At 36.8% G+C, this 27,612-nt stretch overlaps 1 protein-coding gene across 1 annotated transcript in view; it reads left to right on the top strand.

The window, feature by feature from the left end:
* The first annotated feature begins 1,759 nt into the window (after positions 1-1,759).
* Positions 1,760-27,612, top strand: part of LOC138710639 (alpha-1B adrenergic receptor-like) — a 52,059-nt gene continuing 26,206 nt past the window's right edge. The window contains exon 1 of the mRNA XM_069841712.1: positions 1,760-1,952. Within this exon, the coding sequence (XP_069697813.1) occupies positions 1,760-1,952 (193 nt within the window). The remainder of the gene's footprint in view (positions 1,953-27,612) is intronic.

The raw sequence follows: 27,612 nt of genomic DNA, 5'->3' as shown, positions 1-27,612 counted from the left end.
TAACACTGATAGTCATTGTCCAGTAATGATCGGAAAATCGCAGTTAAGCTTTGAGCGCTAAGCATTTCAAACTTTCAATTGCTTCTCCTGCAAAATGTATTCCAAATGACATCCATCATTCTTGCAGTGGACTCTTCATATGTAAGTCACTTGACTTTGAAAATTTAAATTTGAATCTAAATATACTCTTAAATTTTTTGTTGTCTTAATATATGTAATTGTAGTATTATTTATTTTTGTATTTGACACAGTGGCTAGAGAGAATGGAAACTCATCATTTGCAGTATTCCTGGTTCGAGATGTTTTAAACATGTCAGTGATATAACAATAATAAAACTAAACAAAACACTGTCATTAACCAAACTTTAAAACAAATGCTCAAAATGAGAACCATTCACAGCCAAACAATGTCCCAGTCTGCCACAAAAGTTGTAAGTGCTCGTATCTGGAGACGTTGGCAACCAAACAATCTCATCCCCCCTCCCAACGAATCAGTAAATAAAATTGAACTTGAATTAGCAGACATTTTATCCACTTTTCCGAGAAAAATAATCAGTAGACTTCGTTGAATTGCCACACGCAGCATGCAATCAGGTTGCCGATGTACTGTAGTATAGAGCAGGTGAGCGACCGCCCGGTCTCGTAGTAGCAGCAGTTCATGTTAAGAGTTGTGACCGGTCCAAATAGACGGAGCAGCTACACCTAATGTATACCTATGTAAGCACTTGTTTTTGCATTACTGTGGTTGGAATAGTCAAAGCTTAACATTTGTTCAGTGCAGACAAGAATTCAATCAAACATACTACAATGAGAGTGTTGCTGTTCCAAATAATTGCCCCTGGAATACCCTTACCCCCGCAGCCAGTCTTGACCCGTTGGGGAACGTGGTTGGATGCTGTTAATTATTATGCAGAACATTAAGGCAAAATAATGGAGGTAATTGATGTATTGGATAGCACAGACAGTTCCGCTGTTGCAGCTATAAAATCATTGCCTTCTGAACAGCTATTGGAAGATATTCTGTTCATTGATTCTAATTTTAAAATCGTGTCCAAAAGCATCATCCTGTTAAAATCGTCTAAACTACAACTCTCATAAGCTCTTAATATATTGGATAAAGTGTCACAAACCGTTATCCAAAATAACAATTCACTAATTTCAGAAAAAGTAAAATGTAAGTTGAGAAACATTATTGCTAAAAATTCTGCCTATTCATAACTTCGTATTATAAATGATGTACCATCAGGTCACGGCAAGGCATTTGAAGTTGGTGTACTAAAAAGTAATGATTTCCGTTCTTCAAATATGTACGTGATATTGAAAGTACATTTTCCCAAAATAAAAACTGTTTGAGTGACCATCGGAGGAGGTTACTTTGCAGTCGCTCAAAATGTATGTAACTCTTCACTGCAATGCACATATTCAAGGATGATGTGAGTATCTTACATTAAATTTTAAGAGTGAATATATCTCACTATAAAATAATTGTGTACTTACATATTCGGACATTTCCTACTTCAAAGATCATTCATTATATTTCTTGAATGCAGATACAGGTTTTATTGTAATAGCAGTATACTGCTCAGTGTTTACATTAGACGCATACTCCATCCGTTGCACGCCCCCTTCTCATACAGTCTATACCGCGTGCGCAGTAAACCTTGCGATTCTCGTGACAATTCCACGAAGTCTAATAATCAGTATCTTCATTAAAATCTACAATTTAGAGAGACGAGACGTACTGTTGTTGCAGGAGGCCATGTACGGGAACGCGAGCGCCCTAAGCGGCGAGGACGCGAACCTGGAGGAGTCGGTCTCCCCGGTGACGCTGAGCGCCGACTGGAGCAGAGTGGCGCGCCTGCTGCTGATTGCCAGCCTCGCGGTGATCGGCAGCGTGGGCAACATCTTCATGATCAGCTCCGTCATGATCGAGGACCACCTCAAGAAAAGAGGTATGAGAGTGCTGCATGCTTCAACATACGGATTTGGATTTAACAGACGGTATTGTTCCAGCCTTCAATAACCACAGTATAAGGGCGACTCGGGTCTTATAATCTTAAAAACCACTTTCTTCAACATTCACATGCTGACCCATGGTCTCAAGGTTCTAGAAATCTTAACTTTTTCAACGACCATAATGTGTATACCAATTGTTGTCAAATCCCGCGCCGTGGCGTCGCGATCTAAGGCATCCCGCCTAGGACTCGCGTTACAGAATGCGCGCTGGTTCGAGTCCTCATGGGGGAAGAAATTTTCTCATGAAATTTCGGCCAGTGCAGTGTATGGGACCGGTACCCACCCAGCATCGCGATGCACTTGGGGAGCTACGATAGCGAAATCCGGTTGCGAATACCAGCTATAACGGCTGGGGGGATCATCGTGCCAACCAAACGATACCTCCATTCTGGTTGGATGATCGTCCACCTCTGCTTCGGCGTGTGGGGGTGAGGCCAGCAGCCGGCTGGTCGGTCTAGGCCCTTCACGGAAGATAAACTAACACTAACTACGGGTAGAAAGAATGCATGCCGGGTCACTTAGTTTAATTACCGCACAATGTCGATGGGTCTACCGCTTGAGTACTGCCCACCTAATGGTGCCTGGGTTGCGTCTTAAGTTGAAAGCGCTGTATTACTCGTACTTCTACAATTTTTATTTATTTACTTTATCTATATCTATCTCTATCTATCTATCTGTCTATCTATCTACCTATCTATCTATCTATCTATCTATCTATCTATCTATCTATCTATCTATCTATCTATCTATCTATCTATCTATCTATCTATCTATCTATCTATCTATCTATCTATCTATCTATCTATCTATCTATCTATCTATCTATCTATCTATCTATCTATCTATCTATCTATCTATCTATCTATCTATCTATCTATCTATCTATCTATCTATCTATCTATCTATATATCTATATATCTATATATCTATCTATCTATCTATCTATCTATCTATCTATCTATCTATCTATCTATCTATCTATCTATCTATCTATCTATCTATCTATCTATCTATCTATCTATCTATCTATCTATCTATCTATCTATCTATCTATCTATCTACCTAGCTACCTATCTATCTATCTATCTATCTATCTATCTATCTATCTATCTATCTAGCTACCTATCTAATCTGTCTGTCTGTCTGTCTATTTATTTGAAAGTACACAGGCATTACTGCCCATAAAAGCTCCTTCTTAACATTTTTTATTTTACAAGAAAAAGAAGAAAAATAGTTAATAATGTAAAATAAATTTATATTTGCAGCAGAGTATTATAACATAACGAGTAAACTGAATAATCTGAATATATTCAATATAATGAGAGAGCGAGAGAGAGAGAGAGAGAGGTAGCTTCATAATTAACCAAATTTGCATTAATATAGTGTATATTAAATATATCACCAGTATGTGTAAACTTTTCAGTATCGTCAATAAAACAGAAATCATAGCCACGTTTGTGGTACAAGAGGCAACGCGCTGATTTTCCACCCACGTGACCTGGGTTCGATCCCTGGCTAAATCATGTTATTTTTTATGTGGACATTTTCTCGGGCTACTCGCTTTTCTATATCAATCCAACAATACTCTCCACTTCCCTTTAAATTCTTCTACCATCGTAATAATAAAAATAGTCTGGGTTAAATCTTGAAGACAGCGCGGGATTCCGATACTGATAATTGCGTTCAAGTGGCCAAAGTTGTACAAGCACTTGTTTTGACATTATTAACACCGTGGAAGAAAAAAATAACTTTATCTGCCCCCATCAGAACGTTTGCTTGTTAGTTGTCTCTTGAGCGATGCCTTATTGGTGTCACTTATGAGGTTCGAACCTGTTTTCAGACAGTTGGTAAACAACTAAGGGATATTAGGTTAAATGATGTATAATTAAACAAGGAATATGGCCTTAAAATGTTGCACATTGTTACGAAAACTCTGTTTAGGGCGAATAATATATATATATATATATATATATATATATATATATATATATATATTATTATTATTATTATTATTATTATTATTATATTAGGACACAAACGGCAAACCGACGCTGTAAAACACCTCGACATTTCCCCCGTTAAAGTAAGTACAGTGCATATCCCTTTCAGTTCTTCAGTAAAAAACCTTGGCATTCACATGGATAATAATCAAAACTGGGACATGCAAATCACAGAAACCTGCAGAAAAGTATATTCTATTATCCATGTGCTAAAAAGGATAAATGTTCATCTCCCCTCTTGCTTAAAAATATCCCTTGTGCAGACACTTGTATTTCCCTATTTTGACTATGCTGACATTTTACTGACTGACCTCTCCAGCGACAACAAAACGAAACTTCACCGTGCTCATAATTTGTAAGCAATGTTCGTAAATATGATCATATTACCCCATCCCTGCAAGCAATAGGTTGGCTTAAACTAGATAAGAAAAGAAATTTACATTCACTCCTCTTTCTCTTCGAAATCTTGAACTCTTCTATTCCTTCGTACCTGTCGTCTCGCTTCACTTACCTTTCTTCCCACCATAATCTGAACACACGCTCTCGCCATGAAACAATACTAACAATACCATCCCATCGCACCTCCTCATACTCATCTTCTTTCACAATAGCCTTGTCAAGACTCCTGGAATTCGTTACCTGCTAGCATCAGAGACTGTCGAAATAAAATTGAATTCAAACGCAAACTTACCAGGCACTTGGTCAGTAATTGATTTCTTGTAAATAGTTTCCTTAATCTATCACAAAATATTTCAATATCCAGTAATTTCATCACTATACAATTTTGTTATTCTAGGTTTAATTTGTAATTTAGTAAATATAAAATATTCTTTGTTTTTCTATGACTATTACACTCTTACTACGTCATACTACTTTTGACCAATAAAACGGTACGAAAGGACGTATTTCAACCAATCATGGCTGCTTATCGCACAATTTTATCATGTCCCTAGCATTTGTTTAATTTTATCGCGTCCCTAGCATTTGTTTCTCTGTTTGCCAACATTTGAAACTGCGCTGGTCTGGACGTCAAAAAAAATATATATAAAATTACAAACCACTCCAGTCGATGCACAGCAGTTTCAGATATGACTCGCATTGGCATTCAAGAACAAGAATTTATAAAAATCACTTATCATACCTATGCATCTTCTGAAATCCGATTTAAAAATAAATGAAGAGCACCATTCGGAAATCCTGAATAAGTTGAAAAACCATGTAGGCCTAAATCAACGAGTTCCATTTCTATTACGCACACGTCCAATATAACAACAATTGAACCACCAACCATATTCAAATTTGAAAATTGTACATTCAATAATTATTCCCTTTAAAATTATTCATGTTTATTTTTTATGTCATCGTCGTTAATTACAACTGTTCTAACACTTGTGTATATTAGTTAGGTTATGTTATTGCTTCTTCTATATGATATTATGGATAGTCACGTATCAGATATTGTTTAATATTAAGATTTATTGAAAATCATCTGTCAAGTGACGTTTATTACTGGGACTCGGATAACTGAAGTGGAATGTTGCATTTTAATAAAAATGAAACTGAATCAACAAAGCCTTCTTGACTAGTAACATTGCCATCGTGTATAATAGATCGAGAACTTCTCGACGAGAAGGCATTGCTCACTACTGCCATCTAGCATGCATCTAGTGTAATATTTGTAATGTTGAGATGGTACAATAATACATTTGAAGACAGTTGTATTTTCGTAAGTCAATTAATATTTTATTGTATTGGAGTACTTCGTTACTTCTAATCTTTATATACTTTCTTCTAATCGTGTAATAGTCAATTAAATCCCACTCGAGTTTTCATTTTCTCTAGATAAATCAAAACGTCTAGTGAGATTACTGTTGACTATTTCGTTTATATGACGTCATTCCATTTTCGACCAATGAAGTGTAATGAAATTTTGAATTCCAACCAATCACAGTCAGACTTTGCGATAATTTCTGCAGCTAGATTTATCGCTATCAATTTATCGCATGGTCGTTCTTTTGTTTAGTCGTTGTCGCCAATTGTTTCCCCGTAAATTGATGAACATGAATACATTAAGATGCAACTACACGGTTAACTTTTCTTTCAACTTTAAAGCAATGAATGCAAGATTGATATTTAATATTAATTAATATATTTACGCAGTGAATACCACGTTCAAAACGGCGCACCATGTACACACAAAATATTTATGCATCTTAATTGAACGTACCTTTTAAACTTGATTCTATTCTTCCCAGATTGCACGCATACGCGATTGGAATATTGAACTGTGTAGATGCAGATTTAGTTCCGTTACACACTACAGCGAGAATGCGTTTGTCGAGTTATAAAAAATGCTTTCGTGTAGCACTCATTGTAAGTAACGGTCGAAACAAGGCACAGCTGACATTGGTCCTGCTTCCACAGGTAGGCCTAACGTAACCTATAAAATTGTAGCCTATAACATTTGTATTGAAATTAAACAATTATTAATAGACGTTCAAATTTATGTAACATCATCGCATATCAAACTCAAAGACCTTGCATAGTAATAATGTCTTTGATCAAACTGCCTTTCGTATGGCGTAAAAAAATTCGTGTTTATTTAGGCCTATCTATACAGAGATGGCTTCACTGTGTAGCAACATGTCTCACTGTGAATACATAAGCATTGATATATAGCTGTCCCCACTGTTATTGTTAAATTAAATTATGATTTCAGCAGATAATGAAAATGTATTTGTTATAATGATAAGAGAAAATTGCAGTACATGTCATTAACAATGTTAAACCTGTATTTCGCTTTTCGCAATTGGCATTACTGAATAATAACATCGAATTTCTTTATTGCAATAATCGATATTCATCTACGAGTATTTCAACTTCACAATGACTGAATAGGTTAAGTATTCGTTAATATACAATTATTAACATTTTGTGATCGAATTTTAGGGATATATTATTTAAATTTTTATTTTATTCACGAAATAGTCCTAATAAATGTCACTCGAGGTCTGAGATTTCCCAGATAAATCCACGAGCGAAGCGAGTGGATTTATCGGCAGATCTCAGACCTCTCGTGACATTACTACAGATAAATTATCTAGCTTTAATTAGTGAGGTAATCTTTTCGTACTTTGATTTTTATTGTAATTGTAATTGTAAATTTAATACTAATTGTAAACGGCCTTATCTCTACCAGGTTAAATAAATAAATATTAATACTAATAATGGGCAAAAACAAGCCTAAGTGTATGGATCCGTCCCGGGTTCAGCCCTCGAAAAGGCAAGCGGAGTCAAGACTGCAAATAAGGTGTATTTCCGTCAAAATCTCGATGCCGTGATTCCTCTACACATAGCCTACAAATAATTCAATGCAGCTAGGTGGTCAACATCGAGTGGACAGCGCCTTGGCGGCTTAGATGAGGAGCAAGCGGAGAGCACGTCGCGCAGACCACGTGGACGTCTTAAAAGCCTCTCTATCGATCAGGCAGACATCATTAAATTCCGCTGCCGCCCAGCCCGACCCCACTGTTTGTCTTATTGCGATGCGCGGAAACTCACTTCTAGTTCCGGCCCATAAAACTGTACAAACTGTTTACAGAGCATTATTCGCCTGCCCTTCACTTTCTGCTTTCCTTTATATCTCTGTTTATTAAGTTCTTTAGTTTTATTCAGTATGTATCTCAACTAGTAGCCTACTACTTTAATGGGTACTAAATATTACGTCGTCTCATAAGTAATATCGGTTTGTTTTTAATTGGTTATTTAACGACGCTATATCAATTACTCGGTTATTTAGCGTCGATGAGATTGGTGATAGCGAGATGATATTTGGCGAGATAAGGCCGAGAATTCGTCTAAGATTACCTGGCATTCGCCTTACGATTGGAGAAAACCTCGGAAAAAAAGAACCAGATAATCAGCACAAGCGGGAATTGAACCCTCGCCCGGACGTAACTCCGGATCGGCAGACAAGCTCCCCAGTCGACTAAGCTATACCGGTGGCTGTCGGTATTTTTTTTTTAATTTGGTGTTTTGTAAGATTAAAATTATTTTCTTTATCTGGACAATGCAATTTACAGGATGCTATGATTATTATTGCTTATTTTGAGCATGTGACGGTCATCAATTTTACAATGGAAATCCTAAATGGACTAAGTGCCAAAAATAGTCATTTTAAGGTAATTAAGTAAAATTACATAATAATAATAATAATAATAATAATAATAATAATAATAATAATAATAATAACCCGTGGCTCTACAGACCGTGAAGGGCCTAGACCGACCAGCCGGCTGCTGGCCTCATGCCCACATGCCCAAGCAGAGGTGGACGATCATCCAACCAGAATGGAGGTATCGTGTGGTTAGCACGATGATCCCCCCAGCCGTTATAGCTGGTATTCGCAACCGGATTTCGCTACCTATCGTAGCTCCCCAAGTGCATCACGATGCTGGGTGGGCACCGGTCCCATACACTGGCCGAAATTTCATGAGAAAATGTCTTCCCCCATGAGGACTCGAACCAGCGCGCATTCCCTAACGCGAGTCCTAGGCAGGATGCCTTAGACCGCGACGCCACGGCGCGGGACAAGTAAAATTACATGTCTTTCATAATTGAGAAGTGTTTATGATACATTTTCAGGAAATGAAAAAATAGCAGTTATTGAGATGTATAGTGAGGATCAAGTAAGTGTAATTCCTTAGGGTGCCATTCATAGACATTTCGCAGCACGCGCTACGAGCGTACTAAGCTAGCCCCGGCTATCCACTGGTTACTAGTACAGAATTCAAATCATATCCTATCGCTAACACTGGTTTATGAATACGAAAAACGCTGATCATCCACCGAAAGCCCGCGCTAAAAATGTTTATGAATACGGCCCTTTTAAGTCTAATTTGGCCGTCTCTTCAGTGTTGCCAACTAATACCAGCTATCACCTAACTCTTTGGTAAAATCACAATGCCACATCTCATCTTTATGTTGCGAGGTTTTCCTAAATGATTCAATAATTTATGAAGTACATAGTATATTTTCCTCCTGGACTTCTCGCATATTATGTTGGTGATTAGGATTAGTATGATCTAATAACAAACTTGGACTCTCACTTTGAGAGAGGAACAGAGATTGGTGTTTGAGAATAAGGTTCATAGGAAAATATTTGGGGCTAAGAGGGATGAAGTTACAGGAGAGTGGAGAAAGTTACACAACACAGAGCTGCACGCATTGTATTCTTCACCTGACATAATTATAAACATTAAATCCAGACGTTTGAGATGGGCAGGGTATGTAGCACGTATGGTAAAGGTAAAAAGTAAAGGTATCCCCGTCACATGTCATGAAGGCACTTGGGGGACATGGAGGTAGAGCTCCATGTTTTCCATGACCTCGGCACTAGAACGAGGTGGTGTGGTCGGCACCACGCTCTGACCGCCTTTTACCCCCGGGAAAGACCCGGACTCAATTGTTTTTATAGGAGGCTGAGTGAACCTCGGGGCCGTTTGGAAGTTTGGCAACAAGGGGGGCAATCCAGAAATGCATATAGAGTGTTAGGAGACCAGAGGGAAAAAGACCTTTGGGGAGGCCGAGACGTAGATGGGAGGATAATATTAAAATGGATTCTAGGGAGGTGGGATATGATGATGGAGACTGAATTAATCTTGCACAGGATAGGGACTGATAGCTGGCTTATATGAGGGCGGCAATGAACCTGCGGGTTCCTTAAAAGCCATTTGTAAATAAATATGATCTAACATACATACATACATACATACATACATACATACAGGGACATCATTTTATTTTTACTTAAATTTTTATTGTACCCCTTCTACTAATGAAGTTCAACCGTCCTGGACACAGATCCAAGACCGCATATGCAGTCATAGTAGCCTTACGGTCATAGTAAACAGTACGTTCCAAAAATATGTTCGCATTTTCCAGTGACGAAAGAGCTTTCAATATTGAATCATTTTCGCAGAGATACTGTCGTCCATTTGCCTACGTCGTATCCCGGTTTCCCCTCACCAGCTTTTATTCGCCAGCTAGTGGCTGGGCTGTCTTAGCTCTTTTCTGAGAACATTAATTTCTGTTAGGAATTGGACGTCTACGTAATATTATACAACTGTTTAAAATAGCTTAAATAAAATGGCTCGATAAGTAATTAACTGTCACGTGATTTCCTCCCTTTCTACGACCCTACGACATAACCACTTGGACGGACAGTAGATAGTAGCCTATGTCTGAGTAATTTTATCTTTTCGGATCGGGCAGAAATGAAGATTGAATTTACAGTACTTAAGGTACTCTTTTATAGAGTAGGTACAGAATTATTTCAACATGAGTTTCTAGTACGAAGGACGAAACTGGTAATTGGGATTAGGTACAATAGTCTATAGTGCAATAATATGCACATTAGAACTGAAGCCTGTATCGAAATGAACGGCCACCATTTTCAAAAATGAGTTTAAATATCCATATTATGATTATTTTTTAATTTAACTTCATTCTCTATATTGTATGCTAATGTGCTGTAGATAGTATCATATACACTGCATAATGAATACGTCCACATGGATAGCTCAGTTCGTGAGTAAAAACACTCATTGTTAATACTGTACTGTATTTTTATTAAACAAAAATCTAATGAAAATTATCAAACTCAAAAGCGCGATATTTCCTAGTTTACGTAAATGGATGAACTACTTTTCTTCCCTCCTATACCTTGTAAAGTGATTTGTTTGTATTCTACGCCAGTATCATCGAACTCCAGTCGTGGAAGGGGGTAGCAAACGGCGTTGATCCAGAGGTATAGCCAAGTTAATATTAAAAATGTTAGTAAAAATAAAATGATGTTCCTGCACATACTGTACGTCATACATGCAATACACACACAGATACATAGTTGAGTGGAAGAGAAGGAATTTATGGCCTTAACTCTGCCAGGCAAAATAAAGCTATTACTACTACTACATACTATATACTCACATACACACTAGGCCTACATACACACTAGTTCGTAAGATACAAGTGATTGACAACGGTCTCTGTAAAATGCTTGAAGGTCTTGTACAGGGACATCATTTTATTTTTACTAACATTTCTGATATTAACCTGCCTATACCTTTGAATCAACGGTTGCTATCCCCTTCCATGACTGGAGTTCGATGGCGTAATATACAAACAATTCACTTTACTAGGTATAGGAGGGAAGAAAAGTAATTCATCCATTTACGTAAACTAGGAAATATCAAGCTTTTGAGTTTGATAATTTTCATTAGGTTTTTGTTTAATAAAAATACAGTACAGTATTAACAATGAGTGTTTTTACTCACGAACTGAGCTATCCATGTGGACGTATTCATTATGCAGTGTATATGATACTATCTACAGCACATTAGCATACAATATAGAGAATGAAGTTAAATTAAAAAATAATCATAATATGGATATTTAAACTCATTTTTGAAAATGGTGGCGGTTCATTTCGATTAATGTATGTAATTCCAATTACCAGTTTCGTCCTTCGTACTAATAGGCCTAACTCATGTTGAAATAATTCTGTACCTACTCTATAAAAGAGTACCTTACGTACTGTAAATTCAATCTTCACTTCTGCTCGACCCGAAAAGAAAAAATTACTCAGACATTCTATCTACTGTCCGTCCAAGTGATTATATCGCAGGATCGTAGAAATGAGGGAAATCACGTGACAGTTAATTACTTAACGAGGCCTGTTATTTAAGTTATTTTAAACAGTTGTATGGGTATAATATTACGTATATGACCAATTCCTAACAGAAATTAATGTTCTCAGAAAAGAGCTAGCCACTAGCCTTTACCAAGAGGCGAATAGAAGCTGGTGGGGAAAACCGGAATGCGACGTAGGCAAATGGACGACAGTACCTTTGCGAAAATGATGCAATATTGAAAGCTCTTTCGTCATTGGAAATGCGAACATATTTTTGGAACGTACTGTGACGGTAAGGCTACTATGACTTGGATCTGTGTGGAAGACGGTTGAACTTCATTCGTAGAAGGGGTGGGATTGAAGTACATTCAAAAACTCAGGTACAATAAAAATTGAAGTAAAAATAAAATGATGTCCCTGTACAACATATGAACTTGGATGGAGATTGCCGCGAATTGTTTTCATCCCACTCCGTCGGATTGGGGTCGCTCGATGTAGCAGATCCCACTTGCAATTACAGATAATCTCGCGGGGAAGTCCCCAGGCCGGCCCGGCGCCTGGTTAGTACACAGAATTAAATTCCCTTCATACGTCATAACTACAATACGCAGGCAGCGATGTAATTAAAAATGTGTATCTGAGCATCCAAGGTGAGCCGGGAGGCTGGTTTGACCCCACTCGCCACTCCAGTGCCCGGGGTCTCAAGTGACGTTCAATAGTTTACACTCTCATTTTGCAAGTTGCAGAGGAGCTGTTGTTGTGTTCCAGAATGCCTATTTCTGTATTATTTTTCATTAAAATACACGTGTTTTGCTTCCTTTATACACCTGAGTCTATATCGGTCTGTCCACAGTATAAGAAGAATCAGTAGGGACAACTCTTGTCAGCACCTTTGATGTTGTTGGTACTAAATTCAAGCTCAGTAAGGTCTAGTTCTCAATGAATCCAACTATGTCGCTACTATCAAACCACTATCAAAATATTAGTAAAATATTTATTTATTTATTTATTTATTTATTTATTTATTTATTTATTTATTTATTTATTTATTTTATTGGTCAGTAAAACGAATAATCTTGTAAGTATATTATCTATCATTAATATTATGTCGCTAGGAAGTCAAAATACTTATATCCATTGTTGACGTTCATGTTCGCACTTCACCGCAACGGACGCCATGAGGTATTACCACAGTCTACTATATACAGTCGCGAAGCTCAATATGTAGTAAAAATGCAAACATGGGTAGTTGCCCACCACTAGCATCGCTACTATCGCCTCATCATCGCAGATCTCTCTCCTAGTAGACGACAAAATATGTTACACTTTCGTTGTGTTCTTTTGGAAAAATTAACACCTTCCTTCCATTATTGAAATATTAAATGCATAAAGTTAATTTATTATTTTAATGAAGTATATTAAATTCCATCATAAACTCGAAGATACCTGCAAGAAATAGGTTAATATTATTTTTGTTTGTGCAAAACGAACTGAAATTTACTATAATCGCTTCACTCATTCAAGATTATGGCGATAATTAACTATGAAACCAATAAATATTAATTTGCATTACCCTTTACAACAATAATAATGGAAATATGAATTAATGGAGTAACTTATGTGTATCGGTACTTGTAGTGTAGGCTTACGTAGTTAACAAAGTGGGATGAGGTTAAGCAATAATAATCACACCAGAATTGGAAATAAAACGTGATTAATAAATTTTATTGTAACAGACTTTTTGTACGTCTCTAGTAAAGTAACAAATAAAAATAACAACAAAATTAACAGCTATAATTAAAAACATATCCTTTGAAAAAAATAGGCCTAAGCAATAATAATCCCACCAGAATTGAAAATGAAACGTGATCAATAAATTTCACTAAAACAAACTTAATTTTTCTACGTCTCTAGTAAAATATTATTATGCCAATTATTGTATTTTAGCCATTAACATTTTCATTACAACCAATAACGAACATTTCACAAGCATCAATGTGAAATACGCAACGAGCTAGCACTCGATGGAAATACGACACAGTCCAAAGTCGACCGTGGACAGTCTATTGTTTCTAGTTGCTAACCGCTTGGAGCGCTTTATCACGAGATTTGCAAAAAATCACCTCAAGCTTCGTGACTGTATATAGTAGACTGTGGTATTATGTTGTACTTGGATCAGTTTTACCAACATAAGCCTCAAACAGTGACTTGAACGTTAGCGTCAATTAGTGAATATTTCCATGATGATTGCATACGGAAGTAATTATTATTATGGTTATATTGCCATTCCTTTGCCTCATGTCTTTAAAATTGTTAAAAAATGAGTGATGAATGTTTTCAGTTAATATTAAATTACGCCAGCCTGTCGTAGATGGAGATCCATCTGGTGGAGGTTCCAGATAATACACCCGGTTTCGTGACATGCGCACTCAGAATTTGTTCCCACGAAATGGCTTAGGTGTCTTTACTGTATGTTCTCTATACTGTGGTCTGTCTGTCCATGTCTGTCTCAGGCTGTACAGTATTTGAGCCAGTCTTTGACGAGACGGTATTCTCCCGATATCGTCTGTCTCGTCATGTACTCTCAATGACTGAATCACAACTGATGTGAACGCAGACTCCGTAGAACTGATTGTAAACAGAACATGTATAATCGTTTGCTTTTATAAAGTTAATAATCTGATTGGCTATGCACTGTATATTTTTAGTAGAGCCATCGATGTAGCTCAGGCAGCAGACTCGCTGGCCTGCTGATCCGGAGCTGCGCTCGGGCTTGGGTTGGATCCCCCGTTTGGTCTCATTGATTGGTTTCTTCCGAGGTTTTCCACAGCCGTGGGACTGAAGCCGGATGGTCTATGGCGAGTCCTCGGCCTCATTTCATTTCACCCCTTTTATCTGATTATCTGGTTGGGTTTTTCTGAGGTTTTCCCCAACCATAAGGCAAATTCGCTTCCGCTGCCTGTATTTGAAACACGTCGACTACATTCTGTCCGGCGTCGTATGTTCACCTCAGAGATATACCGATATCACGGCCCTACTTATGACAGCGCCTACGTTAATGAGTTTTGTTCACAAGAACTGTAGCTTAGTTACAACGTTGACACATATCGATACATGCCTCTCCATGCTGAAGCGTCTGAGACCGTTTTCCCCCCCATTCTTAAAATACTTAGTTTTCTGCCCTCTTAAATTTGTGTACGTATTTTTTCCACACACACTGTATATTGTCTTGTTTACGTACGTCTGTTATCACATAGCTTTTTCTCTTAACCTATTACTGGGTATTCATTTCAAAATGTGTCATGACGTCACTGTTGATGAGTCAGCGATTTGAAGCGATTTTCAACTTTTGTATCAGAGAAGTTGCCTATTAATCAAGGCGTTCAATCTGAACTTGAGAACGTGTACGGTATAACTTGAACGTCGTAGCAACAGATGGTGGTCTGTACGGTCTGTGTGCTACCATAACCTCTTTCGAACTGTACGGCAACATTCCACAACACAAATCAAATGCTCCGTGTCCATATTGACCGTCGAAATCAATGTCAACAAATACGTAAGTAATCGTCTTAACCCTCTCCACATATCCCGACAGTAAGAAAAAAAACTCACCTCAGTACATGTTTCGAAACAGTTCACATTCCTGCCACTACCGGCGTTACCGTACGTATCGGTAAGTACTCTTCTGAATGAACGCCGTACTTGCTAGGCAACTTCTCTGGCACATAAGTAATACACCTCTGCGGAAGTGTAGGAAGATTGAATTATCTACGCTTATCGACTAACCACATGACGGCATACAGCGAGCCATGACATACTTTGAACTGAACACCCAGTACATGGATTCTGTTTACGTGCAAGATTTATGAGCTCTCTCTCTCAATTACAGACAAAGAATTTTAAATAAAGAAATATAAATTAAGTGCAATTCATTTCGGGCTCCTTAACACAAACATCTTAGAGCGACTGTTAGCTCATAAACCTTCGAACTACTGTCTATTTTAGTTTTATCCTCATATAAGTACCGCCCACGAACAACACGATATTGCTCCCACGCCAGAAAAATATTTTCCTCGAGATTGTAAATGTTTATAATGAAAGCAAGTAGCGAGCATTCCAAAGAAGAAAGCGAAGTACACACTGCGACGACAATAAGATGATGCAGCTACAGTTACATCTACAGGGACATCATTTTATTTTTACTAACATTTTTAATATTAACCTGGCTATACCTCTGGATCAACGCCATTTGCTACCCCCTTCCACGATTGGAGTTCGATGATACTGGCGTAATGTACAAACAAATCACTTTACTAGGTATAGGAGGGAAGAAAAGTCGTTCATCCATTTACGTAAACTAGGAAATATCACGCTTTTGAGTTTGATAATTTTCTTTAGGTTTTTGTTTAATCAAAATAAGTACAGTATTAACAATGAGTGTTTTTACTCACGAACTGAGCTGTCCATGCGGACTATTCATTATGCAGTGTATATTATACTGTCTACTGCACATTAGCGTACAATATAGAGAATGAAGTTAAATTGAAAAATAATAATAATGTGGATATTTAAACACAATTTTGAAAATGGTGGCCGTTCATTTCGATACAGGCTTCAGTTCTAATGTGCATATTATCGCACTATATACTATTGTACCTAATCCCAATTACCAGTTTCGTCCTTCGTACTAGAAACTCATGTTGAAATAATTCTGTATCTACTCTATAAAAGAGTACCTTACGCACTGTAAATCCAATCTTCACTTCCGCCCGATCCGAAAAGATAAAATTTCTCAGACATGCTATCTACTGTACGTCCAAGTGGTTATGTCGTAGGGTCGTAGAAAGGTGGGAAATCACGTGACAGTTAATTACTTAACGAGGCCCTTTTATTTAAGTTGTTTTAAACAGTTGTATAGTATTACGTAAACGTCCAATTAATGTTCTCAGAAAAGAGCTAAGACAGCCCAGCCACTAGCTGGCGAATAAAAGCAGGTGGGGGAACCGGGATACGACGTAGGCAAATGGACGACAGTACCTGTGCGAAAATGATTCAATTTTGGATACTCTTTCGTCACTGGAAAACCCGAACATATTTTTGGAACGTACTGTTTACTATGACCGTGAGGTTACTATGACTGTATATGCGGTCTTGGATCTGTGTGGAGGACGGTTGAACTTCATTAGTAGAAGGGGTGGGAGTGAAGTACATTAGAAAACTCAGGTACAATAAAAATTTAAGTAAAAATAAAATGATGTTCCTGTACAATATTTAGAGAAAATTAACATCCCCCTTCATCGGCAACAATAGACGAACGACGCCCGAAATATGAACGCGCCGGGTGTATAAAGTTCAATGCTATTGAATAACGTAATGTCGAGAAAGAAGGATTGGGTAACAGTAATAGCAATTTATTTTCCATTATGCAGTACAGTGTGTGGACATTAAAACTGAAATAGAAATATTTAAATAACATAATTATTAATAGCATCCTTATATTAATAATTTCAGTCCACACCTGTGGAGTAACTGTTAGATCGTCTGACCGCGAAAACAGGTGGTCCGGGTTCGATTCCCGGTCGGGACAAGTTACCTGGTTGAGGTTTTTTCCGGGGTTTTCCCTCAACCCAATATGAGCAAATGCTCATTTCAGCTGTATCATCACCGTCATCTCATTCAGACGATAAATAACCGAAGATGTTGATAAAGCGTCGTAAAATAACCTACTAAAAAAATCAAAAGTTTGATCAACGTGCTCAGTTTCTTTCATCGTAAACATAATATGAGCCGTTCAGAGCAAAAGTGGTGTAAGTCAAAATTGGGTAATGAGGTTTACAGTAAAAATTCTGTAAAATACAGCGCAAAGTAGCAATTAATATGTCCTTCTTGCTATCCACTGACTACTAATAGTTTAAATAAATTGAATATTAATTGCTACTTTGCGCTGTATTTTACAGAATGTTTACTTTAAACTCATTACCCATTTTGACTTACACCACTTCTGCTCTGAACTGCTCATATCATAATTGCCCTAAAATGTGTACCATGATGGGGTTTCTCATTAACACAATAATTGAAGGGTTCAGAGCTATAGTAGGCCAAGCGCCATTTATTAAAAACGGAGAAAGCAAGGGTTAAAGTTAAGTGAATACCATACTTTAATGAAGATTGATATATCATTCAGTTTTAATGTGTATGCTTTATATTACTCGCTATATGTTTCCATTGAATTATGGTAATAACTTCATTTTAATTCTTGTTTTCAACGGTTTTAGCAAACGGCGCTTGGCCCACTATGGTTCTGAACCCTTCAATTATTGCTAGACTGTCAACATTCACAGCTTTTCCTTAGAGAAAAATAACAGGAACTATTCTGAGTAAAAGGAAAATAAAATAATTATTCCATCTTTATTCATTCAAGAGGAATAACAAAAGAAACTGAGTATCACATCAAAGTTTTTTTTTTTCAAGAAATAAAATAAAAGATCTACTGACATAGCATGTGTCAAAGGAAGAACAAATGTTTGTATAAATCTGAAGTCTGATTAGTGGAATATGTAGCTAATCGGCGATGTATGCAATAGAGGGGGAAAGGAACAGGTCACCCTACCCATTATCTCCTAGCCTAGTTGCCTCATAAGTGGTGCCATGTTAGTATCACTTGTGGAGTTCAGCTCTATCTTCGAACAGTTGACTAAACAAACATTAACAGTGGTTTTACAATAAATAATTACACGAAAAAACAAAATACAGAGTCCGCTAAAAAAAGTATACACTTTAACAGATGGTATCTACGTATCGTTTTCAGAGTTAATGCGTAATTAAGTTCACGTGTAATTAAGTGGCTGTGTAATTAAGTTCATACGTAATTAACTTCACATGTATTTAAGTTATTGTGTAATTAATTAAGTTCATACGTAATTAAGTTATTGTGTAATTACTTAAATGCATTCATAACTAAGTTCGTGTGTAATTAAGTTGATGTGAAATTAATTAAATCGATGTGTAATTATTTAAAATAAAGTGTAATTAAGTTGTTGTGTAAATGATTAAGCTAATATTTACAATTATTAAGTTCAAATGTAAATAATTAAGTTGACATATACTTAATTAGGCTCAGAAACAAGTTTATTTAAATGCTTAGATTTACTTTAAACAGTATCTTCCTTTAGGCTTATATATATTATTGCTAATATTCTTATTGCTGTATTATTTTCATAGCTGATATTATTGTTGTTTAGTAAACTGTCTGAAGACAGGTTTGAACATCATGAGTGACACCAATAAAGCATCGTTCATGATGCAACTAAACCAGGAGAAAATGGGATATGGCGACCAGTTCCTTTCTCATATATCACTGACTAGCTATATATTCCACTAATCAGACTTCAGATGCATACAAACAATTGTTCTTTCTCTGACATATATCAAGTGAGATTACTGCCTGATAATAGATGTACATATCAGCCAGAACCTCAATCAGAGCTAGATATTATTGTTGCTGTTGTAAAATTTATGTAAATAGAATAGAATGGAATGTTTTATTTTCGCTGGCAGAGTTAAGGCCATAAGGCCTTCTCTTCCACTCAACTAGCCTTAATCAATACAATACATATTTAAATTGTGAATATTTACAATACACTTAAAAGATTCTCCAGCAATATTCTTCAGTTAAGTTTTAATGACTAATACATGTTTATTTAAATTTAGATAAACCTATAAGATAAAGTAATAGCTTAATTTATGAGATAATTTAATTCAGTCCAGTGTATATGCAATATGTAAAGAATTATAATTAAGTTCAAATAGCTAGTAAAATGATGGGAATTAATTTAATATAAGTAGAAAAAATATAAATCTAAAATATATTTATGCTCGACCATGCCGAAATGTAGTAATTATACACCTGGTAGTAGCACTTTAATGCACCTCATTAAAGTACATCTATTCATTATAGCTCAGTTGTTCAGCCAATGAGAAATCACCATTGTACCATTATAAAACCGCAAGTATCGATTACTCTCGGATATGCAATCGAAAGACAATTACCGAAACGTCACGGAGGCTGGCGTTAATTGTAAATAATATTCAAATAAATTCAATTTGTCATCTCCTTTTTCAATTCTAAATCAATTTCCAGGTTATATCAATATTAATGTTCATGTTATTCTCTAGATTATATCAAGGTCAATGATATTCGTCCCTCGGAAAAAATAAATACTTTCGCGTCTGCGCACATCTCACAATTTAGAAAGTCAGTTCCGCTCTTCACTTAGATAACCATAACATGAATACTTATGAATAATTTCAAGTTAGAAATATGGTCGAGCATAAAAAGTCGTATGAAACTTGCCTATAATGGTAATTAAGACGCTCGTATGAAAATTATGAAACTCGCTTACCCTCGTTTCATAAACATACTCGCGTCTTAATTACTACCATTATAGACTCGTTGCATAATATACTATTATATAATGAGAATATTAATGTAATGAGATTTTGCCATTAGAGGTTTTGTATTCTATTTAGAGAAATTAATGGTAATAATAAGAATGGACAGATGTTAGTTTCATTATAAGTAACAAATATTAATCAGTAATTAAACTGTTATGTAAGAATTTATGTAATTTTGACCTAAATGAAGTTAATGTCCAACAACTCCTTAAACCACTCGGAAGCGAGTTCCAATTTCTAGCAACTTAAACTGTGTAGGATGTCTTTTGTATTAAATTATGTAATACTGCCACCTGGCATGAGCCAATTCGCAGTTAATAAATTATATATATATATATATATATATATATATATATATATATATATAAATCCATCGCAGAATCGTGCAACGAAATTCTGTTGGTCGACGAGAGCCTTTTCAGTAAGAGTAGTCTACAGTTTTGCATAGACGAGGTTAAGTTAGGTTCAAAATTGTAATACGCCTTGTTGTTGCGACTACTTCTCTGACGCTGAAGTGTTGCTTGTTGCTCTACGAGTAAGGGGCTACGTACGTAATTGCAATTTCCTCTTCAGAGCGCAGTCAAGCTATTCTGTACCACCTTCTTGTTCTTCTGCTGTGCATCCTGTTTGTTCTCCAGTTCGAGCTTCTTCATCTGATGTGCATTCACTCTCCTCCCTTCGTTTAGGTAGTCTTCCTCTTTTCTCATATGAGATTCGATCTTCTTTAGGACTTCTCGCAATCCGATTTTCCTCTATTTCTCCATTCAATCTTTTTTCCAATATTTCCTTCTGTTTTGTGAATTTAGTAATAAGTCTTGAATATTACTGTGCTCACAATTTGTCTCTCCTGCATAGCATATTAAAATTGGCCTAAATGCCGACTGCTTTTTCTACCGTCCATACACAGGACCCTTCAAAAGAAACGTTTCACTTTTGTCTTTATACTTATGTCAAAACCCCTGATGTTTATACACAGACCAAATTCCTGCGAAAAATGAAGTTTTTACTACAAACTCAATCTCTCTATCTTTAAAACTATGGATTACGAGTATAATAACGATTTTTCTATTACGAAAACTTACCAAAAACACATTTTGTGCAGGAAAAAATTAATTACTCCAAAATACGCGTACTTAGATCAATGAATTTTGGGGTAGAGTTAGATATCTGTGGCCGGGAGGAAAAAGGTCTTAATTAAAAATTTTATACTTTTCAGGAGAGCAGTAGAAAGATTGAAATTGGTGCCAATTATAGAGTTTTTTAATTAAGAGGTTTTTCCTGGATATTATTTGTTTATATTTCTTCTAAAATAGGTAATGTTGCTCATTTAACAATTTTCTTTATTATTTCCAAAAATAGCCTCACTTAAGCCCTTTTAAAACTAGAAGCCAAACTGAGTAGAACGGATTATTAAACATAAGACCTTTTTCATGTCAAAATAAATGATAAATGTAAATTATTAGGAATTCAAAATAGGTCTTAAGCAATTATAGGACTGTTTATCCTGGTCCTTAAAGTTTTGAAAGGAAAGGGCATTAGTAGGCTATGTGATAAAATGGCTAAAATACAAGTTAAACCTTTTTAATAGGGAAGCATGAAAAGTAAACATGTGATGGTTTGTAAGGAATAAAGTATTAAATATTCTTAAGCCCTTTATTCTATGTGTGCTCGATTCAAAAAGTACTTAGACATTTGGTAACGCTCTATAAATCCAGTCAGGAGTCTTATTTGACTTTAGCCGTTTTACCAGGTTGTCGAGAATTGTTTCTGCTTTCAGAATATATAAAAATTTCATTTTCACAAAAAATTGACTTAAGACCTTTTTCCTCCCGGCCACAGATATTATCTCAAGTCATTCTTCCACAGCCCAATAATCTGCGACTTCACGCCCACACTCACTGAATTTCGACCTTTTTTCGGTTTTTCAAGGAAGAATTCTAACCTTATCATACTTGTAGTAAACTCTACAGCTGATTACTAATACACCACCTTCATTCATTACGTCTGGCCAATAAACTTCACAAAGTTGGCGATGGATTCCACTAGCTTTACAGTGTTTGGCCACAAGAAATCTTATTACAGAACGTACCTCACACCTGGCGGGACTTGCGATTGCAGCACACACTTTGACAGCACGTGGCTCAGAGAGGGACAAAGACACGACCTTGACTCTACCGCTGCTCGACGCGTACTGCTTCAAGGTACACTCCACCGGCGCCACTGTCTGTGTTTTTACGCACGCTATATGAAAACGGAAGTTACTTTATTTGTGTGCCTTTTAGATAAAGTTTCAAGACAATAAAATAACAATATCTTTCACGACATGATAAAGAAACTCAATTGTGACAAAACTTGTGAAGCGTAAAATGAGAAAGTGTGTGTCACCTTGGTAACAATCAATATTATGTTAAGGCCTGTGTTTTACGCTATTACTATGTTCGCAGTTTTCTATAACGGGAACAGGCAATCAGATCTCAGCCTCTACGAGTACATCTCCTCCGCTGGTTGTTTAGCATATGTGCGAGCCACTCAAAACTCAAGAATCTTGAAAGCGCACTCAGCTGTAAAAACATGAAGATGTGAATTCAGTCCGTGCGTTGGGGAAGCTCGAGACGTTTCTGTTCTGTGTGAACACCTGACGCCCACACATTTCGAAAGCACTTCATGTCTCAGCGGGTTTCAAGTGAAAGAGGGATGTTTTTGATTTGCATATTTCATGAAAACTTGACGTCACCTTTTTTCAATAGAATATAAACACCCGCACCTGTACATTATTCTACAGAGTGTTCGAAAAGTCTCATTCCTAGGACTAATCACAGTATGTGTTACTAATCACTAAGGATGAGAATATTATGTATAAACATATTCTGTTTGAGAATACATACGTTGCTGATTTTTGTTATGGCGGCATTTCAGCACAAATACTTTTAAAATATAACATTTCAAAGAGAATTGTTGTTTAGTCAACTGTCCGAAGACAGCTCTCAACCTCGTAAGTAGGGAGTGGATTTTTATGTGCTAAAAATTTAAATATATTAATTTTTTTATGTGCCAAAAAGTACCAAAATATTTGCTAAAAATTAAAAAAATAGTTTTTTTTAAATATGTCAAAAATACCTTACTTAGCTTGAAAAAAAATGTTACTAGGTACTCACCAACCACACTTAAGTATCAGTTGCTAGTGGTTGGCCGAGAATTGCAGTGAACAACAAAGATCATCTCCAAATTCTCCATCATAAATGCATGCCGATTATCTCTGAACAACGACATACTGTGAAAACGATCTTTCCACATCACAGGACGTCAGACGAGCATATTTAAAGAGAGGAATGTCACAAACACATACACCGTCAATTTCACCTACAGGCACACACCCTCCAATAATTGAGCAACTTTACACATTTTTTTATATCCACTGTTTTTCCCAAACACATTCTGGAATTTGTCCCTTAGTACTTGTACTTCTGAACCTGGTATCGGGTCTAGTTTAATTTTCACGGCACGCACCTCCCTGTTTCAGACAACAGGTTTTTGGATGTTTCGATTTTTTTTATGGTGTCACACAAAAAGCTTAGATTTGCTAATAGGAAAGCCAAATCGTTTTTTTAAACAACCATCTTTCAGTATATTTTGAAGGATATCGATTGACGAAGCCCGATAACAGGGAATCACAACAAGACGTATTGCCTTACTTGATGGACATGAGAGAGAGGCGAAAGTTTTGTTTAAATTAAATAATGTTCATACCCGAGCTCTTATCTGTTGTGTTTCACAAACAAAGCGTGGAATGAAATCATCTTCAGCAACAATAAACATTCCTAATTATGTGTTGCAAGATCTCTCCTCCTTGTCCATGTCAATTTATTCTCTAATAATAACACTGATATGCTGCCTAGCAGTTCTCAGAACTTGAGGCGATACTATTACAAAAATGGATCACGGATACACCACACAGCGCTTAGAAACACGAAGCAACCAAGAATATTCTTAAAAATATAACGTACTTCTGAGTGAAATAATTGATTTAGTTTTAAAATGTTTAATAGTTCTTGTAACAGATTATTTCAGTAAAAAACCTCCAAGATTTATGTGTTTATAATATATTTCCTGAAAATATGTATTTACATATTTTTTTGTGAAAATATGTGTTTTTATTTGAAATAAAATTCGGGTTTTAAACTTGAAACTTCATGTTAGGAATTTTTAACTTTGTTAAGCGTGTTTTATCACACGCAAAAATAACATTTAATTACACAGGAATCAGCTCCTTACTCATAAGTGAAACCAATAAGGCATTGCTCATGAGGCAACTAAGTCAGAAGAAAATAGGGTAGGTAGATTAGGGTAGTCCTTTCCCCCCTCCATTGCATACATCGCCGACTAGCTACATATTACACTAATCAGACTTCAGATACATACAAACAATTGTTCTTCCTCTGACACATATCGTCAAGTGAGATGTACTGCCTGATAAGAGGTGTGAAGACTTAGACAATAAAATGGCCGGCTGCCATAGGCTAAGTTTCCTTTGGAAGACTTCGGTTGATTCCGTAAGAGCTTAGGGCCCATTCACAATGAAAATTAAACATAACGTAAGCGTTAACTTAAGAATGTAAACGTTACGGTAAAATCACAGTCTAGTATATACAGTCACGAAGGTCAATACGTAGTAAATATGCTCCCATAGATAGTTGCTAACCACTAGGATCGCTACTATCGCCTCATTACAGACAATGCGAAATAGTACCTGCACAGTCTATTGTTCCTAGTACTCTCAAAACTCAAGCTTCGTGATTGTATATACTAGACTGTGGTAAAATCAAGAACATTCACGATGGGAACATAAACATAACCGCAAATACTTGGTAACCATGGAAACATAACGACGTCATTTCCTCATATTCTGTCGTATACTTCAGCGCTCAACGATTGTGAACTGTTTGCAAATCACGTAATCATAAGCATAAAAGTTTGGAGTTCGCAAACTTTCATGTTAACGTCTAACGGCAATGTTTATGTGAATCATTGTGAATGATCCCATTTGATAACCTGGCCGCAAACTTCTGTGTTTATGTTACGGTTATGTTTAATTTTTATTGTGAATGTGCCTTTAGGTTTATACGTGAACACTTCTCGTTAATTGTGAATGGTCACATTTATAGTCGCGACGTTGTTATTCCCGGCGTGACTCCTCCTCTTTGTTTACGTCTTAGGAAGTGAAGGCTCTTTAAAGTCTGGGCAGATAGTATCGTTCACCATTTTTGTTCTTTCGTTGCCGAGCTACCATACGAGGAATCTATTTGCCACACCGTTAAACATTATCATGTCGTAGCTCCTATGATAATAAATCAAACGCACTGTAATTCAGCAAATAATTGAGCGGCAAATAACGTCTTCGTGTGCTTTCTGCGAACGCCAACGAAAGAGCCAAAATGGCGGGCGATTTCATTAAGTATTTATCGAGCCTTAAGAAATAAATAAAGTCTTCCTCAGCGAATCACAAGACGCACACGTTTAAATGTAGCCGACCTGCAACGCAATTGGCTGCCGGAAATTAGAGCGACGGGACTATAAATATATGTACTACTTTAACTTTTTCCGTTCTCGTTTCCGTTTCCGTTTATTTTTGACCAGACCCCATAAAAAGCCGCGTCTGTGGCTCGAACGCTAGCGCTCTGATCTTTCATTCAGGCGGTCCGGATTCGATCCCCGACCAGTTTCCCACTCATTCCACGAATACTTTCCACCTCTCCCTCAACTCTCTAGTCATCTGGAATAGTTAAAAATAGAGTGGGGGGATTTTTGTGTTATCGATGTTGATATAGATTCTAAGGGCTTATCAAGTACTCTTCTGGGAAGGGGACCTGGATCTATCGGGCTCAGGCATGATGGCACACCTGTCAGTATCGATTCACGAATGCCAACCAGGCCACCTGTCGGACTTGAATAATCATCGCATATTCAGGGCTAACAATTGGCCAATGAAAGCCTAAGTGCAAGGATCCGTTCCGGGTTCGAGCCTCCTAAGGCCAAGTTAAACCATTGCTAAGTATTATAAGTAGATCTCGGATTTTTGGCTAGAATAGGATAGGTTGCAATAATGTTATGTAAAAATCCCTAAATGTATGCAACACGAGAAACTCTCCAGCTATGATATTGCCTGAAATTTCGTGCATTAGAGTTCTGATGTAATGTTTATTGACTTTACTGGCTTTGAGCCAGAGGCCGTTTTAGGGTCTTATACAAGCAGGATGCCCTCTCCAGCCATTGTACATAAATAATAATAAATATATATTGACATACTGTATATGACACTATTTCTGACATAAGTGCCAGTAGGTGTGTGAGTGCGGTGATTGTTTTATTTAATTTTTTTATTTTCTTTTTTCAATTATTTTGGTATATGCCTAATTTGTTAATCTGCGATGCTTAAGGAATGGTGAACTGGACAAGAGTTCGGGGTAAAAGATATCAGTTGATAGACAGCATTAAGATATTATATAGGGAGATTAATAGGAAAGCAAGAAATTGGGAAGAATAGGAGATGCTGGGTTTGCAGTTAAAGACCTGCTCTTGGGCAGAACACTGTACATACATACATTTTTTTTTTAGTTTCCCCTTCCGGTGGCAGAAGCGTCTGAATGGTTATGGAGACTTTCATGGTGTGGTGTTGTTTTATTGATCTGCCTCTCTGTTGCTGTCGTGTGTCCTCTCAGACAGTATTCAAATTTCCAACACGTGTTTGCGGTTTTGTTTGTGTGTTTTAGTTTGGTGGTTGGGGCTGGTGGTAGTTGCAACCATGTTTCAGTCTCCGCTAAACGAGCCTAAACATCTGAGGTCTATATGAGTGAAACACCTGCAATAATTTGTCTAGACTACGCGCTACACAACAAAGTCCGAGAAGTTGCCGACCGGTCGCGGCGAGTCAATACTGTGGGACTAACATTATTGTACAAATAGCTAATCGCCTAGCGTTTTTGGCCTAACGCTACAAAGCCGGAAAGTCACGGCATAGTTTAGGCCAGGGACCGTCAAGTGACTACACTCTCGTGCGTACGTACAAACCCTCAAGCCCTGACGTACGGATGCGGGCAAGGGTAGCTGCTTCCACAGTGGCGGAGCTAAGAACTTGTATGTGAACCAAATTTGTGATAAGAATGTAAATTAATTTCAGCTTTTAATTGAAGCACGCTTTCACTGTTAATTGCACTATACTGAAAAACAGTACTCTATACAATTTTGTACAGTTAACTATATACGAAACAAATTTTTGCATGTTTGCACAATAATGAAACAAAACAAACTATATACTTTTATACGGATTAATATACTGTTTGTCTTCTTCTCATTGCTATACAATTCAATTAACAGAATAAAACAACAGTACAAACGTTGTTATTCAAATACAATTCTCTAATAATAGTACTTTTTCTTAAACATCAGAGATCCGCT

Source organism: Periplaneta americana, chromosome 1 (genome assembly GCF_040183065.1).
Source record: "Periplaneta americana isolate PAMFEO1 chromosome 1, P.americana_PAMFEO1_priV1, whole genome shotgun sequence".
NCBI classification, from domain to species: domain Eukaryota; kingdom Metazoa; phylum Arthropoda; class Insecta; order Blattodea; family Blattidae; genus Periplaneta; species Periplaneta americana.
Note: the sequence above shows the minus strand (reverse complement) of the source record. Positions and strands in the feature narration are given on the sequence as shown.